Below are 16,587 nucleotides of genomic sequence, written 5' to 3'. Positions count from 1 at the left end.
AAGATCCAAAATGGTCCCATGATGTGGACCATCTAAATTTCAGTAAATGTACGTATGTCATGTGTACAGTGGCTGCGTGAAGGTATATGGGTGGAATTACTCTGCCAGTATATCAAACGACCTCTGCCGGTATATCAAACGTCTCTCTCTCTCTCTCTCTCTCTCTCTCTCTGCATGACTATAAATACAAGGGAGCCAGCCATGTGTAGGTGAAGAGAAGTAGCCTCTTCCCTTTCATCAGAGTTCCTGTGTTCAATCTCATTTTTTTTGCATTTCTTCTATTGGTTGAACCGTTGCCATATAGATATGGCCCTCAACCAAGACGTGGAACGTGGATGGTCGGATGCGATAACACAGCCTCTCATCCCCCAAGTGAAGATCTCTGATTGTGAAGAAGATGGGGCCCAGAAAAAGGATCAAGGATCACTTTGGATGGTCTTGATCAGCACATGTGTTGCCGTCTGCGGCTCTTTCGAATTTGGAACATGCGTAAGTACTAACCACTGTGGGATTTTCTATAGAGAAATGATCACAGACATGCAATCTTCATGCGAACGTGTCATGCATGTAGGAAATAGAAGCCATGCACACAGGTGGGTCAAGCCATGTAGATCACCTGGGAAGAAAATCAGGCCGGTCAATTATCGGGTGGGCCACACCATAGGAATCAATGGATCGGCAACGGTCTATCTCAACATAACAGGGTGGCCCACCTAACGTTGGGTCGATCTAATTTTTCAAGCCGGTTGTTCTTCCCGGGGTGGCCCATCTTTAGCACGACTCGGTTGTCCGTCACGCATGACAATTTGGCGGGAAAGACGGGCTGTATCATTGTATGTGAAAAGTTCACACACGTTTGCTTATGAATTTCTTCCATTTAACCCAAGCATGTACGACGAGTTGGATGGTTGGGTGGAATCCGTCTCAAATCTTCCCAGTGCCACAAACGAGTCTGTCTCAACCGTGTCAAAAATGAGTTTGGCTTTCTTTATAGTTGTGTTGCAACTGGGCCAAGCTTTAACGGTCAGGGATCAGTTGCCGTAGGTTGCCCAGCTAACTCTAATAATGAGAATTTGATTTTGACTCCTACTCTAATAATGAGAGTTTGATTTTGACTCCTAAACTCGCCAATGTGGCTGATGTAAGGCAAGACCTTGGGGCATCATGAGGTGGGACCTGATGCTTAATATTCTGAGGCCTAAAAATTAGGCTAGTCCGGCAGGTGGGCTACAGTGTGTGTCATATGTTGACCATTGGTCATCTTCCGTGGCCGTCCAATTTGTTTGTACACGTCTCACCTTAATGGTCGGACGGCAATATTTTTGATTCTCTCTGCTCATAGTCGGTGGGACTCACCTGAATCACAAGTTGAAACTTGTGCAGTTGCGTATGTGCGATTGTTCTGAGAGTAGTACTTGAATTACTTCCACAAGTAGCATTCCTAAATGTTTTCTAGTTTTGTTAGGATACAACCCGACGTATTGCTGTACGATACGTCAGGATTATGTCCGTTGGATTTCAGTCCATAGGAGAGTTTCATTTTTAGGTATCCTCCATAGAAGGTGTGGCCTATCTCGTAAACGGTTTAGGTCGTTGAATATGACCCCAAATCCAATGGCTAGAGGTATGCTGGTCCACAGACTACTAGTCATATGCCACCCCCTTGCACAAGGCAATTCTCTATGAACAGAACCGTCCATTCTGTAGAACCTACCCTGAATGATCTATATACAAAAATCATACTGATTAGATGATTCAATGGGTCCAATTGTTGCCTGAAAGGTTTAAATTGAATTGAAAAGGTTGGGCCATTTACAGTGGGGGTGAACCAACTAGTAAACCGGTTCTCCATGGGAGTGGATTAGGTGAGACCCCGAACTCACCCAAGATGGTGGGTGTGGCCCATACGGTGAGGCCTACTTTAATGTATGTATTTTATATCCATGTCGTTTATCCATTTTTCCACCTTATTTCATGATATTATCCAAAAAATGAGGTAAATCCAATTTTCAGGTGGACAATATTATAAGAAACAGTGTTGACCGAACACCCTGCGATTAAATCCGTTAATAAGGTAACGTAAGCCCGGATGAATGTTAAAAACAAATATTAGCTTCATCCAGAACTTTTAAGGCCCATTAATGATCAATCACAACTATTTTATACTTTATGGTCTACCCGATAATCTGACGTGATTATTATTTTTGGATAAAACATTAAAATTATCATGAAAAACGGATGGCTGCGTGGATACAGAATAATTTATTAAGGTGGTCCCTACGGTAAAGGGCATACCGTCTTGGGTGAGTTAACGGTCTCCCCTAATCCGCTCCCCGTCCTCCATCCTCTAGGGCCATAAAGGTTACTTTCGCATCCTACTGAAATGCAATAATTGATTCCACCCTCCCAAGGTGCTGACGTAGCACGTGGCTGTGAGGGAGCTGATTAGCTGTTATCCCGAGCGGGTGTTAACGTTGGGCGCGGATTAGGTACTACTCCCGCCCGTCCCGAGCAGAGGCCTCGTGGGCTGCTGAGGGGCCACCGTGATGTGTTATTTTTATCCACACCGTCCATCCATTTTTCCATATCATTTTAAAATAGTAGATAAAAAATAAGGTAGATTAAATGCTCAAGTGGACCACACCACAAGAAGTAGCAGTGCTAAGGACGGCCACCATTGAAACCTTTATGGGTCCACCGTGTCATTTATTTTCCATCCAACCTGTTGATATGTTCATATATATCTGGATGAAGTGAAAAAATAAATATCATTCTGATCCATAACTTCTATAGCCTTTGAGAATTTTTCAACGGTAATAAATTAATCCTCAACGTGTGGTCCATTTAAGCATTTGATCTGCCTTATTTTTTTATCCAGTGTTTTAAAATGATATGAAAAAATGAATGGACGGTATGGATAAAAATAATACATCACAGTGGCCCCTCAGCAGCCCGCGGGGCCCCTGCCGAGCTTGGAACGGGCGGGAGTAGTACCTAATCCGCGCCCGGTAACGTGGCTCACCTTGATGAATTTGTTGAATATCCACGCCACCCATCCGATTTTTAAGCTCATTTAAGGATATTATATAAAAAATTAAGGAAATATAAATTTCTGCTACGCCTCACCCCTGAAAAAATTGGTGTGAATAATCATTAAAAAATATTTTATAGGCCACGAAAGTTTTGGATCAAACATTTTTTTTTTTTGTTAGCTTATTAGTACACCCGTTGTCAGTTCACACGTCACACTTAGCCACCCCCACTAGAGAATCATGCCAGGACCTCAGCGTTGAAACGAGGTATCCTTCACTGAGGCTACCACTTGAGCTATGGATTAGGGTTTTGTTTTGGATCAAACTAATGTATGCATTTTTTCTTCACTCCATCCCGTTTTGATTGACCTTATCAACCGGTTGATGGAAAATAAACATTAGGGATCGGCTTACAGTGGGCTTGGGCAGTTTTTAATGGTGAGCAATCAATCATCAGTGTTTCTTCTGATATTATGGTCCACATGAGATTAGGATATGCTTAATATTTTGGACTTTATCCTAAAATGTGTTGTGAAAACGGATGGACAGAGTGGATAAACAAAATATTATCAAGGTGGGCCTATGGTAATATTTTGTATATCCACTCTGTCCATCCGTTTTCACAGTAGGATGACGTCCAAAATATTAAGCCTATGGTGGATTCTTAGTCTTGCTCCGGGTCAAGGGTTCGAGTATCGTGGTGAAATCCCACTAAGGCGTGAGTGTGCGGTGGTATGTGTGTGTGTTAAAAAAAAAGAAAAAAGAAGAAGGTGGGCATATGGTAAGGGTAACACCCACTAAGCTGTTACCCGGATAACACCTAATCCGTGCCCGGTTGTGAGGTCCGGATCATTCAACTGATAGGTCCAACCAAGAATGCGGCATGTGTCGTAGACGCTGATTAGATGGAGCTCACCACCTACCTTTGTGTCGAAATGATGCGGTTAGATTGGATACGGATTGGCTACTCCCCTGCCACCAGCCAATGGCTGGTGGTCGGTGCTCTGTGGGCCGCACCATGATGTATGTGTTTCATCCATGACGTTTATCTATTTTTTTAGATCATTTTATGGTATTAGACCAAAACTGAGGTATATCCCAATCTCAAGTGGATCACATGACAGGAAACAGTGTTGAATGAACGTCGACTATTAAAAACTTTTTGAGGGCCATAAAAGTTTTGAATCAAGCCGATATTTGTGCTTTTTAAACCTTAATCTGGGTCTGTATGACCTAATCAACAGATTGGATGTCAAATAAACAGTACATTGGGCATGAGGAGGATTTTAATGGTGGATATCCAATCACCATTGTTTTCCTGATTTTTTAGGCATTATATATCTCAATTAAAACTCAAGGGTTGGATCTCATAAACAAAAGCCCACAGACCCATTGCAGAAATTAATGGAAAGTCATCTACAATATTCATACGGTGGCCCATGTAACATGGGATCTACCTAATTTTTGGAGTGTCCAACTTTGATGCTAGGGTAGTTTTAATGGACAGGCTAAACGTCATACACACACTCAGCTGAGCCTGTGTGGTTTAGTTTTTGTGCTCTCTCCGCATGCGGGCGTGTATGTGATCAGTTATGATTCGGCGTATATTCCTTCTATGTGGTTCTGTATATTGAAAAACAGGATCTAGATTCGTATCTTTCAACTGTTGCCTGTTGGCCCTACCCCGTAATATTGGTGGTCCTGACCTCCAAAATACATTAATCAGATGGCCGTAGCCACAGATTTGAGGTGGACCATTCGTTGGACATCTTTTTTTTTTTTTTCCCCCAATTGTCCATTTCTAGTAATCTAATCTTCTGATCAGTGGCTAGGATCATCTAAAGCGTTATGCTATGCAGTGCATGGCCCATCTACAGTAGGTCCCGGAAGATGAACGGTCTAGATCGCATACAATGTGTGTTGAATGCTGGATAACTATGATGAAAGTAATAGCACTGTAACCTTTCTTTGTGACGAATATGGAGAAATGATACAGCTGTGACTCCATTTTTAGAACACGTGGTACTCTTGTACAAGATCTGAACCGATCATCATGAAAGCTGTACCTTGATGGACCGTAGACAAAACTCGCTCTGATTTAACAATTCTACGCATTCTATATTGGAAGACTTTTGGCGAATGACATTGGACGCCTATAAAAGAATGTCAACCGCATTTTCTTTGACCATCTATTTAATCTAAGGGTTAAGACTGTCCAATCAATATGAATTTTGAGATACGGCCCATCCAATGCAGGACGAACCAGATGAATGGTTCGGATCTCATATAGGCTTGCAGAACGTTCAATATCGTGTTTGTAGACTGAGCAATCGTTGTTGGTGTTGCAGGTGGGCTATTCCTCTCCAACTCAATCTGGCATCAGGGATGATCTTGGTCTATCGCTAGCTGAGGTTTGTGCATATCTTCTTTTAATGACGTATAACTCCCATCTGTTGGGTCCCACATTGTATATTTTCCCGCACCAAGATCATGCTTGTCCATTAATCAGATGGGCTACATTTTATGAAAATAATGGATGGCTCATAAATATTAGCCAAATTTTTTTAAAGTCTGCACTTGTTTCTTAACTTGTGATCTGCCTTATGAGTGGATGGGCATGACTCATGGGCCAGAGTGTCCACATGGCGTAACCCATCATCATGGATGGTTGGATCTTGCACCCTTGTTTGGCACATGTGGCGGCATGAAGATGGACTGCTTGTACACGTATGAAATCAACACAACTCTAGCTGCTGTGACCAACCGGACTCAACATAGTTCAAAAACTCCAAAACTGGACTTGAGGTCTAGCCTGGTCAGGTCAACTCAAAGACTAGAACGAGTCTTTGGTATACTTGACTCGATATTTTAATAAATAAGAGGTGTGCTCCAGGACTCCTAGTTACATTGGGAAACATTAGCATGCTCTGAGAGTACTGAAGAATATCTCAGTAGATAAATTTATCATATTTAATGCATTTAAAATTATATATATATATATATATATATATATATATATATATATATATATATATATATAAAACCAGTGACTCGGTTGTCTCCTCTAATCTTTCTTCTTGCATGTTTTTCTTTAATCTTTAGAAAGAAAAGCCAGTCGATTGGGCCAGTGACTCGGTTAAGTCTTACCAAGTCATATCAATTTGACCAAGTTTCCAAGCCATTTGATGATTCTTGTCACGAGTTTCCATGAGACTCGGCTTGAAATGACACCAACTTGAGTGGACTCGGCCAAGTTTCAAATCGATCCACTGAGTTTTAGAACTATGGTACAAACTACCAGCTGGGGCAGGAGATGCACCGGGCCATCTTTGTATATGGCCAACCTTCTAAATGACCCAATAACCCAAAATTCGCCTTGATGAAGGTCATCATTACTTCACACAAATGTAGCACGTGTTTGACTCATATGTGCATGATCATATGTGGGATGAAGAATGTTATCAATGCCACTCATTTTGTTACTGTGCAGTACTCGGTTTTTGGTTCGATTGTGACAATTGGGGCGATGATCGGCGCAGTCACGAGTGGGCGCATTGCCGATATCATCGGTCGGAAAGGGGTGAGGACTGTAACAAGATCTCATTCTTGATTCATGTGAGCAAGCACAATTACAAATCTAACTTGGTTTTGTTGTATGGGAGGCAGGCAATGAGAATGTCAGCGGTTTTCTGCATTGTAGGATGGCTAGCTATTTACTTCTCTAAGGTTTGTTATCTTTGCTTCTTATGTTTGGATCAAGGTTTTAAGACTTGGATGATTCATGTTCGACTCATCCAAATTGACTCAGTCTCATTGGACCTGATCCAGTTTGAAAGCACAAATCAGCATAGAATGAGGGTGACTTGGGCCTTTCAACTCAGGGCTGAATGAGTTAATCCAAGTCACCAAGTCTTAAAACCTTGGTTTGGATGCTTAGGGGGCATTTGGATCGTAAGTCACTTAAGCTACTTATGCCTTAAGTAGCTTATCTTTATTTCTACTCATTAAACTGAAGTAATTAAGTAGCTTTAAATAAAAAAGGTATTTGTAATTGATCATAAACCAAACTTACTTATCTCAAGTAAGTTACTTATCTACTGCTGTAAGTAGAAAAAGTAACTTATTTGGTGGTATCCAAATGGGCCCTTAGAGTTTGATATTTAAATAAGATTCTATTTGAGGATTTCCATCAGTATGAAACTTATGAAATCTTTATATTGACTCTGTGACTCGGCCTGACTAAGTCAAGTAATGATTCAACTCAAGAGTCAGGACCCTAGTTGCTGAGTCTTAAAACCTTGGTTTGGATGCTTAAGAGTTTCATCTTTAAATATGATTCCATTCAAGCATTTCTGTCCATATGAAACTGTATTTATGGAAACTTCATGATGACTTTGTGATCAGCCTGACTTGGACGAGTGATGATTCAACTTGAATGAGTCAGTCCGAGTCACCAAGTCTTAAAACCTTGGTTTGGATGCTTAGAGTTTCATCCTTAAGATTCTGTTTTGAGCATTTCCATCTGTATAAAACTGTATTTATGAAACTGTATATTGAACCTGGTGAAGGGTGCCGTGTCGCTCGACATTGGAAGAATTTGCACTGGGTATGGAGTAGGCATTATTTCTTATGTGGTATGTCTGTTTTATTCTTTTTCTTTTTCATTTTAAAACAGTTCTCTCCTTACTAAAGTGTAGTATTAGCCGTCACCAACTAAGATTGGTTACATTGCGTTCGGATGCACAAGTGAATTGAATTGTGAAAGGCAAGCCAACAATATTTTCTTTAGTATTTGTAAAAAGGAAGTGGCCCTCAAATTCCAATTTGGAGGCCAGAGCTCAAGATGAATGCTAAGAAAATTGCAATTGGTTGGTTCCAATTTTCTAATAGCCATTTTATTCAATAGTGCATTCAAATGCACACAAACTCTATATGTTGGACATTGCCATGTATTTTATTACCATTGCAAGGTTCTTGATTTTTAAGCTCACGATGAACAGGTACCAGTGTTCATAGCCGAAATAACACCCAAGAATCTTCGAGGAGCACTCACGACAATTAATCAGGTGCCTGCAACTTACCACAAGATCTAATCATAGGATTGAACAGCTAAAAATAATTAGTGGGCCATTATTCATTGAAGTGTAAAAATCATGTCTACTGACTGTACCTGTTCTGCAGCTCCTCATCTGTACTGGAATGTCCGTTGTGTACATAGTCGGCACGGTTGTTACATGGCGTGCACTCACACTAATTGGTAATTATTAATTATATCATACATAAATATGCTTATGCTTCTCTCTAAGGCCATTATGGAATTAAGCAATCTGAGAGGATCATGAAAAACAGAAAAGAAGAAATGGAATGGAAATTGGAATTCTCTATCGAAGTTTATTCCAAGTAGGATTTGGTTGATGGGTTTTACATGCAGGACTTATTCCATGCATTATTCTGCTCTTGGGTCTCTTCTTCATTCCCGAGTCTCCGAGATGGCTGGTTCGCTGTTAAACTTAAAGAATATGATTTTTTGTGTGATATGTGAGGCCGTGTTTGAATGCACAAGTGAATTGGATTGCAAACATTCAAATTAATTTGGAGCCCGAATTCTCAATACAAATGCCAAGGAAGGAAATTTCAATTTAGGTACTTCCACTTTTTCGGACTACTAATTGCAATTCGATTCGATAGTGCATCCAAATGCACCCTAAAATATAAGAGTAGATGGAATACATGACAACTACATACCCTGTGTTTCAGGCCAAGGTTGGCCGCCAGAAAGAGTTTCAATCTGCATTACGGAGGCTTCGTGGCGAAGATGCTGATATTTCTGAGGAAGCAGCTGAAATTCAAGTTCTTACTCCAACTCTAACAATCCATGAATATACTTGAGAATGTAGGGCTTGAAAGAAGTTAGATGATGGGTTGGTGATTGCGGACTAATGTTGCTGTGCAGGATTATATCGAAACACTTCAGCGCCTTCCGAAGGCTAGAATACAAGACCTCTTTCAAAGGAGATATGCTCATTCAGTAATCGTAAGCATCTTCCATTCCCCTAGGATGTGTTTGGATGTTCAATTGAATTGAATTCAAATAAATCAATTTGATGAATGGTGTGTCCCAATGTTTAGTTTTCCAAACATTTGATCTGATGGGCCCCACAGCAGACAGGATTACTCTGTAAATCTTAGAGTTTGGAAAATTCTAATCCTCATAGGCATTTTCCTCGTTAAATGTGGACCTTATTGATTTTTATTTTTATTTTCCCAGTAACCAACCATCTACCTGTTGTCCACCAATCAAAGAGCAAGTATTGTCGAATATGGGTGATTCACATAGAGCATTTCCTGTCATAACTTATTTTCAGTATGCAGGTTGGTGTTGGCCTAATGCTGTTTCAGCAATTGGGAGGGATCAATGGCATTCAATTTTACGCGAGTGAAACCTTTGTCTCTGCCGGTAAGGACACATTTAAAATCATTCCTGTGAGATTTTTTTTTCCCCAAATGTAAACATATTTAACTTCTATCTGTAATCTTAGGATTTTCTTCTGGAAATGTTGGGACAATTGCCATGGGACTAATTCAGGTATTCAACACCCTCACATAACCCAGAGATGTATGCTGTTCATCAAGTGGGCCATACCTTGTACATCCAGTGTGGCTCATTAAGTGAGCCACTCATGTACTATAAAATGGAAGGTTCAGATAAATTGACCAATTTGGTCTTATTCGCCCTACCTATGTGGTCCACCCTGCATGTTCATGCGGGCCCATCTGATGAACAGCCCATACCTTCAATCCTCTTGATGCAAATATTCTCTGCATATATCATTTTAAAGATCTTTCAAGCCAAAATTGCTGGAGCTGCTCCTGTTTGACAGGTTCCAATAACGGCAATTGGTGCAGTCTTAATGGACAAATCTGGAAGAAGGCCTCTTTTGATGGTTGGTATTAAGTGTAAAGCCTTTTAGCTCTGCTAACTGTCACAACCATTTTCCTCAATGAATAAGGACAATTTTTGTACTTCAGATGTCTGCAACAGGGACATGTCTAGGCAGCCTTCTATGTGGCATTTCATTCTATTTGAAGGTATCTGCTAAAATTTCAACTTGAAATCCATTTTCTGACAATAGTTTTTCATCTGAAACATTTCTTCATATGTTGAGATCATTTTTTGTTAAACAGAGCCATGATCTGTTGCTTGGCTGGGTCCCGATACTAGCTCTCACTGGAATACTGGTAAGTAAATGGTTTTTTTTACAAAAATAAGACAGCCACCTACTCTCCCCATGAGTGCCCATGTGGCAGCGTGTGTTCATCTGATCGACTCAACCTTGTAGGTTTAGTGACTGAAAAGATCAGGCCAGTCAGCTCATCATGTGGGCCACTGAATGCATTAGTGAAAATTTGATCAACCATCACATTCATCTGACCCATGGCTACTTGATGATCAGACTGGCATCATTGATTCAGCCATGTGTTGCGTAGCACGTCAACAATGTAGTGAACAGAGATCCGATCTCCGGTCTCACCCACAAATGATAAACAAGAAGAAATATAAACTAAAAGAAGAATCAAAGCATTCCAAATAAACCACAAGACAAAATATACGTGGAAAAACTCCAAACAAGGGTAAAAAACCACGGGTGCAAACTTCCACTGTGAAGAAAACAAGATTACAAGCAATATACTAACCTTTTCCCTTGGATGTATAGAGAAAACCATTTGCCCACACTTTAGAATGACTCCCATATACCTAGAAAAGCCATAGGGACCCCTATTTATAGTTTGGGCAACTTCCCTTTCGCACCTCTGCGAAAACCGACTCAAAAATCCACAGTCCGTGCAAAATCTGGAAACGAATCTGCGTAACCTCGATTGGTTGAGTAGGCTGCTCGAATGGATGAGCAGACCCTCAACTGATCGAGTAAGGGCCTCGACCGGTCAAGCACCGTAGATCCAAAAAATCATAGCTCGCTGGACTTTGAGTCGAGCCAGCCCTCGACCGGTCGAGTGGGCCCCTCGACCGGTCGAGCAGTCCACTCGACTGGCGCTGCCCAGATGTGACTCCACATCTCAACGCCATGACAGGACATGGTGGACCCCAACTAATGAAACAACATGTATGTTGCACACAAGTGCTGCATTGTCATATACTAGATGAGTGGGATTCAGAATCCTACTGTGTTTTAGCAAGAAAATGCAGTTAGACTTGTATTCATGTTATCCCAGCATGAGTGCTAATGGTAATGTGTTTAGTTTTCTCATAGATCCTTAATTTTTCTCCATTGTTTCATTGGCTTCAGGTGTACTTGGGATCGTTCTCCTTAGGAATGGGAGCAGTTCCTTGGGTTATGATGTCAGAGGTAGATCTTTAAAAAACCTGTTATTCATTTATATTGGCATGATGTTTTCTATTTAGCTACTAAAATTGAAGTCATTAAGGGTGTGTTTGGATACACACACACACAAAAAAAAAAAAAAAAAAAAAAAAAAAAAAAAAAAAAAAAAAAAAAAAGAAAAAGAATTGAAATTTCTAGTTAAAAAAGGTGGGGGAAAATAATATCAAATTTGCATTACTTTCAAGATGGAGGGATTCTTATTATGGATACTAGGAACCATCATTAACTTCTGTCATTTCCAAAATATTCACAAATGAATTTATTTGTGTTTCCAAATGCAGCCCAATGGTTTATATTGTTGCTTAAAACTTGCTTTTGTTGCAGATATTCCCGATAAACATAAAGGGAATCGCTGGAAGCTTGGTGACTCTGGTCACTTGGTTTGGTTCTTGGGCTGTTTCATACACTTTCAACTTTTTCACAAGTTTGAGCTCATCAGGTGAGAGAAGTCATATGATCCTATTTCAGTTACGCTTAATCAGTATTCACTACTGGTGTCAATTTAAAAATGTATGCAATCTTCTTTCTAGTTGGGAACTGGTAAATACTGCAAAAAGCTCGACATTGATATTTAAACCGTACTTAAAATTTTAAAAAGAAAAAGATTCAGTTGTGATTTCCAAAAACATGTGTGCCTTGTCCTTTGATGCTTGAGATAGGATTTCAGTTTCTTACATTGCATTTTGACGAACTACTGATATGAATTGCAATAATTAGTTGAAGTGGAAGTGAGCATATTATAGTTACCGTCATTAGTATTCAGAATGAGAAAATAGCCCTCATTTGTAGTAACTAGTAACATTCTTTTCAAGTCCAACTTGAGAGTAACGTAATTAATGTATGGAGTCCACTCCCTCAATGTGAATAACAGAAAAGATACTTGCAGTTTGGTCATTTCCACTTGAACAAATTAGTTATTGCAATTCAATTTGACGCTGCATCCAAACGCAGCCTTAGCCAACTTATATTGGTCTCATGACTCTATCAGGTGCAAAGACTAACGTTTGATCTGATGTTAGGTACCTTTTTCTTCTATTCTGGAGCTAGTCTGGCAACCGTTCTATTCGTCGTGAAGGTAGTACCAGAAACTAAGGGCCGAACTCTTGAAGAAATACAGATCTCTATGAACACATGGAGAGGGGAAAAGAGAGAGAGAGTTGAAAATGTTTGCTAACGAAGTATTTTGAAAATTTTCTGTCTTGTTGAAGATGAAATGCTTCGTAGAAACAATAAGAAAATTGAATACAACATTCTTCTGGGCCCATTTGGCAAAAATCCAATTAAATTCTCCTATTGTAACTTTATGTTCTAGTGGAAAATTTGTTCAACATCTAAGCAGTGCATAATGTGGTGCCACAATGAATAGGAATTTAGTAATGATGCCAAATTGATTAACTGGAATCAGTAACACACGAAGCAGAGAATGATGCCTAGAAAAGGGCACCAAGTGGAGATGCATTGGGAGCCAGGAGATGGCCCAAGCAGTGGGAACCACAGAAAGATTAAGGGGCGTCAGCCCTCTTTCATGCACACACCAGCAAATATAAGAACTCAGAATATTTATTGAAAAGCCAATAACCTAGGTTCTTTAATGAGGCTTATTTATTAGCAATCAAACAAGTTCACTCCTCTCATTTAGAATCCAGGACTTACATGCTTCCACAAATCAAAATCCAATATTAAGCTTAAGAACTAATGGGAAAAAAGAAAAGGTTAAAAATTTTAAAATAAAAATTGAGTCATGACCCGTATCCGCTGAGAAGCCATCCATAAGTTACTTGGGCTGCGTTTGACTCGGGTCTATTAAATGACATTTGATCATGTTTTGGATTTTTCAACTGTCCCAGCCCAATGATCTGATGGAGGGAATAGCCTGGTCTAGTCCATCTGTTGGCTCTTCATTGCAGATCGGTTATGCTGGCAGGCCACTCTTTGATTGGAACTGTCCAGTTTGTTTTGTAGGGAGAAGATGAGGCCATTGAGTAAGAAACCAGGTTGGTCTACTCATTGGGTGGTCCGCCCCTATAAGAAAAGAATGGACGGTTTACAATAACTTGACATTGTCCAAATTAAATGTGTACGTGACCCACCCGATAGGTGTGGATGGTCTGGACTTCTGTTTATGTTTGTATTCACAGTAGGCCAACCTTATGCACTGCAACCATGCTGGTCCCACCCCTATATAAAAAAAGAATGGAAGGGTTACAAGTACTTGGTATTGTTCACATTCAATGTGTACTTAGGACCCACCTGATGGGTGTGGATGGACCTGATTTCTGTGTATGTTTATATTCACACTAGGCTAACCTTATTATGCACAGCAACCAGGCTGCTCCACTCAACAGATGGTCCAGTACCCCTCTCAAAAAAGAATGGAAGATTTACAAGAACTTGGCATTGTTCACATTTAATTTATACTTGGGACCCACCTGATGGGTGTGGATGGTCCTGCTTTCTATGTATGTTTGTATTCACAGTTCGCCAACTTAATGGACTGCAACCAGGTTGGTCCACCCCTTTAAGAAACAAAGAACAGAAGGTTTACAAGAACTTGGTATTATTTACATTCAATGTATACTTGGTCCACCCCTTTAAAAAACAAAGAATAGAAGGTTTATAAGAACTTGGTATTATTTACATTCAATGTATACTTGGGACCCACCAGATGGGTGTTGGAAATTTACAGAATAATATTTTTCTGTAAAACATGGAATCCAAAAAATGCAAATTAATCTGAAATATGGACAGGTTGAAGCACGTCTGAAACTTTGTCCTTGAAGTATTATTTGCCCCTACTCAAGTGAATTGAGTATGCTGATAGGTTACAGGCAAACCGCTTCCAGGATACGACGAGCCTGGTGTGGGTCTGCGTTCAGCAAACACGAAGGCCCGCCTATTGGAACTCTGTTACACTTAGTCTGGCAGAAATACATTAAAAGAAAAAATCCCAGAAGAAAGAAAGAGAAGAAAATTTTGTGATTTAGACCACTGCACTGGTCAAGTCTTCAGCCACTGGTTCAGTCGAACGGTTCTAAACCACACCATTGGTCTGTTCTTCAAGCAAAGGTTCAACCCTTGCTGTCTTGCTGGAATTATTGAAGTATAGGAGAGGAGTGGAGGACTGTCTCAGTTCGTATGGGTCTGCTGGAGTGGGTTGAGAGATCGATTGGAAACCCATCCAGGCCTTCCTTTTATAGGCTATGGTGGCTGAGGGTTATGGTCCAGGGACATAAATTCCATGACCGTTTTCTGGCTGTTGGAGAAAACTAGCCGTTTTGTGGCCGTTTTCTGACTGTTGTGCATGGGCCATTAAGCTGCTGCATGCTAACTGTTGTGAGACAGCAGCTAGCCGTTTTCTAGCTGTTGGGCTAGCCATGTACCAGTTACTGCTAGACCCTGTACTAATGGTACAATTGCTACAGATCTTCTGCAACAGCTCTTTTTCAGCTTTCTATATATTCAGAGGGACTCTCATTCAGTCCTTTAGATTTCGTCTAGCCAACCATCTGCCTCTGCCTTAGCCACTTAGTCGCACCGCGACTCGCACATGTCTCGCTCCGGTTCGCTCAAGGTCGCGAAGGAGCGACCCTCTGCGACATGATGTGGACATGCAAAGTGCAAGGTGCACCACTAGCACCTCTATTGCCACATTGCCTCACATGCCGACGCCCTTGCACGGAGCCCGAGATCGAGACAGAGACCGAGACCATGACCGAGCCCGAGCTCGAGCCCGTGACCGAGCTCGAGCGCGAGCGCACGCGGGCGGGTGTTCCAGTGCTATGCACTGGAACACACAAGTTCCATTCTCCTTTGGACCAAGTGTGTAAGTATAATAATACTTCACATCCTTCATATAAACCACAAAATTTTCTCTTCCCTTTCCCATGTAGGTTTATTCTTAAAAACTCTGAAAAAGCTTTTTTCAAAACTTTTTAATATATTCTATTATCTTTTATTTTAAAATATATTTTATAAAATCAATATTTTGCAACAATCCCCCACTTGATTTTTTTCCCCCACTTGATTTTTTAAAAATATATTTTCTCAGTTAAACATTTCTGCCAGAATAATCAGCTTATATGCATAAAGAAAGATATCTTTCGATTTTAATCTTTCCTTAGTGTAAGTATTTCAAAACTCTGTCGAAATGACTGGTAGCCGTAGCATTGAACCAGTTATTCCTAGATAACAGAGTCAGAGAAATCACACACATATTCGCTATATGTTTATTAGAGTTCCCACAATCTTGCTCAGCACAACTAATGACCATATGCTTATCCTAATTCGTGAACGATCCCGAAAAAAAACTCCTAACTCTCATGAGAGACGGCACCATCTCTACGTTCATATAAGTGAAATCCTTCCAGTGTCTCCGTTACTATAAGACACTTATCCTATAGACTGGATTTCATTAAGAGTTCTAAGACTCAACCCTCTTTCATAACGCTCAACACTTTATCTATTATGGATGAAGTTTTATAATTTGGTGCTGAAAACTTTTCACATATCAATGACTTGTTCTTACCTATTAAACCCAAAATTAGAGATTTTCTGACTTTTGGTTGGGTTACCATCACTGGTGGAACTTTGGTTGAAGAGTTTCAACTCATCTCTCTAGATGTAGCGTGTAACGCCCTGAAATTTAGGGGTCGTGCATAACTCAGCTCCCGAGTTTCAAAACATCACTTATGCAACAAATGTAATGATGGATGTATGTTGTTTGTATTAGTGCCTAAGACATGAAGTAGATTGAGCCAAACTGCAAACATAATCCAGGGATAAGTGAAAAAACGCAAGCGGAAGACTTAAAGAAATATATGTGTACATGTGTAAGTCCCTGTGGTATGTATGCTCTGCCAGGTCATAATACAAGTGTTTATTTTCAAAATACAAGTATCAAAATGAAGTTAATCCCCGTCGATCAGGACATGGCTCACATGAATCCGCCTGAGAACTGCATAATGGAAAACGTGGTCTCATTATCCTCGAACTCCTGCTCTGCCTCAGGGGTCGTGTCATCATCTGTATCTAAGACAGAGTCTGGTTGGTGTTGAAACACCGTCCCAGAAAGTGGGAGTGAGTGATCAACTCAGTGGAACTATATAGTAAAAGTTGACATGATATCAAATCAATTAAGCAGTAATAATAAAGCA

General features: G+C 40.4%; 1 protein-coding gene across 1 annotated transcript; it reads left to right on the top strand.

Annotated features, from left to right (window-relative positions):
• Window positions 1–242: 242 nt before the first annotated feature.
• Window positions 243–12,764, top strand: LOC131225369 (sugar transporter ERD6-like 7). Its single transcript, XM_058220893.1, has 18 exons — window positions 243–489; window positions 5,381–5,443; window positions 6,523–6,612; window positions 6,699–6,758; window positions 7,601–7,666; window positions 8,033–8,098; window positions 8,214–8,289; window positions 8,464–8,528; window positions 8,790–8,882; window positions 8,986–9,066; window positions 9,405–9,489; window positions 9,572–9,618; window positions 9,914–9,976; window positions 10,062–10,121; window positions 10,218–10,271; window positions 11,339–11,398; window positions 11,759–11,873; window positions 12,454–12,764. The coding sequence occupies exons 1-18, from the start codon at window positions 307–309 to the stop codon at window positions 12,606–12,608; spliced, it is 1,482 nt and encodes a 493-aa protein (XP_058076876.1). The 5' UTR covers window positions 243–306; the 3' UTR covers window positions 12,609–12,764.
• The last annotated feature ends 3,823 nt before the right edge of the window (window positions 12,765–16,587 follow it).

Source organism: Magnolia sinica, chromosome 14 (genome assembly GCF_029962835.1).
Source record: "Magnolia sinica isolate HGM2019 chromosome 14, MsV1, whole genome shotgun sequence".
Lineage (NCBI taxonomy): Eukaryota > Viridiplantae > Streptophyta > Magnoliopsida > Magnoliales > Magnoliaceae > Magnolia > Magnolia sinica.
This window is presented reverse-complemented; position numbering and strand designations above follow the sequence as displayed.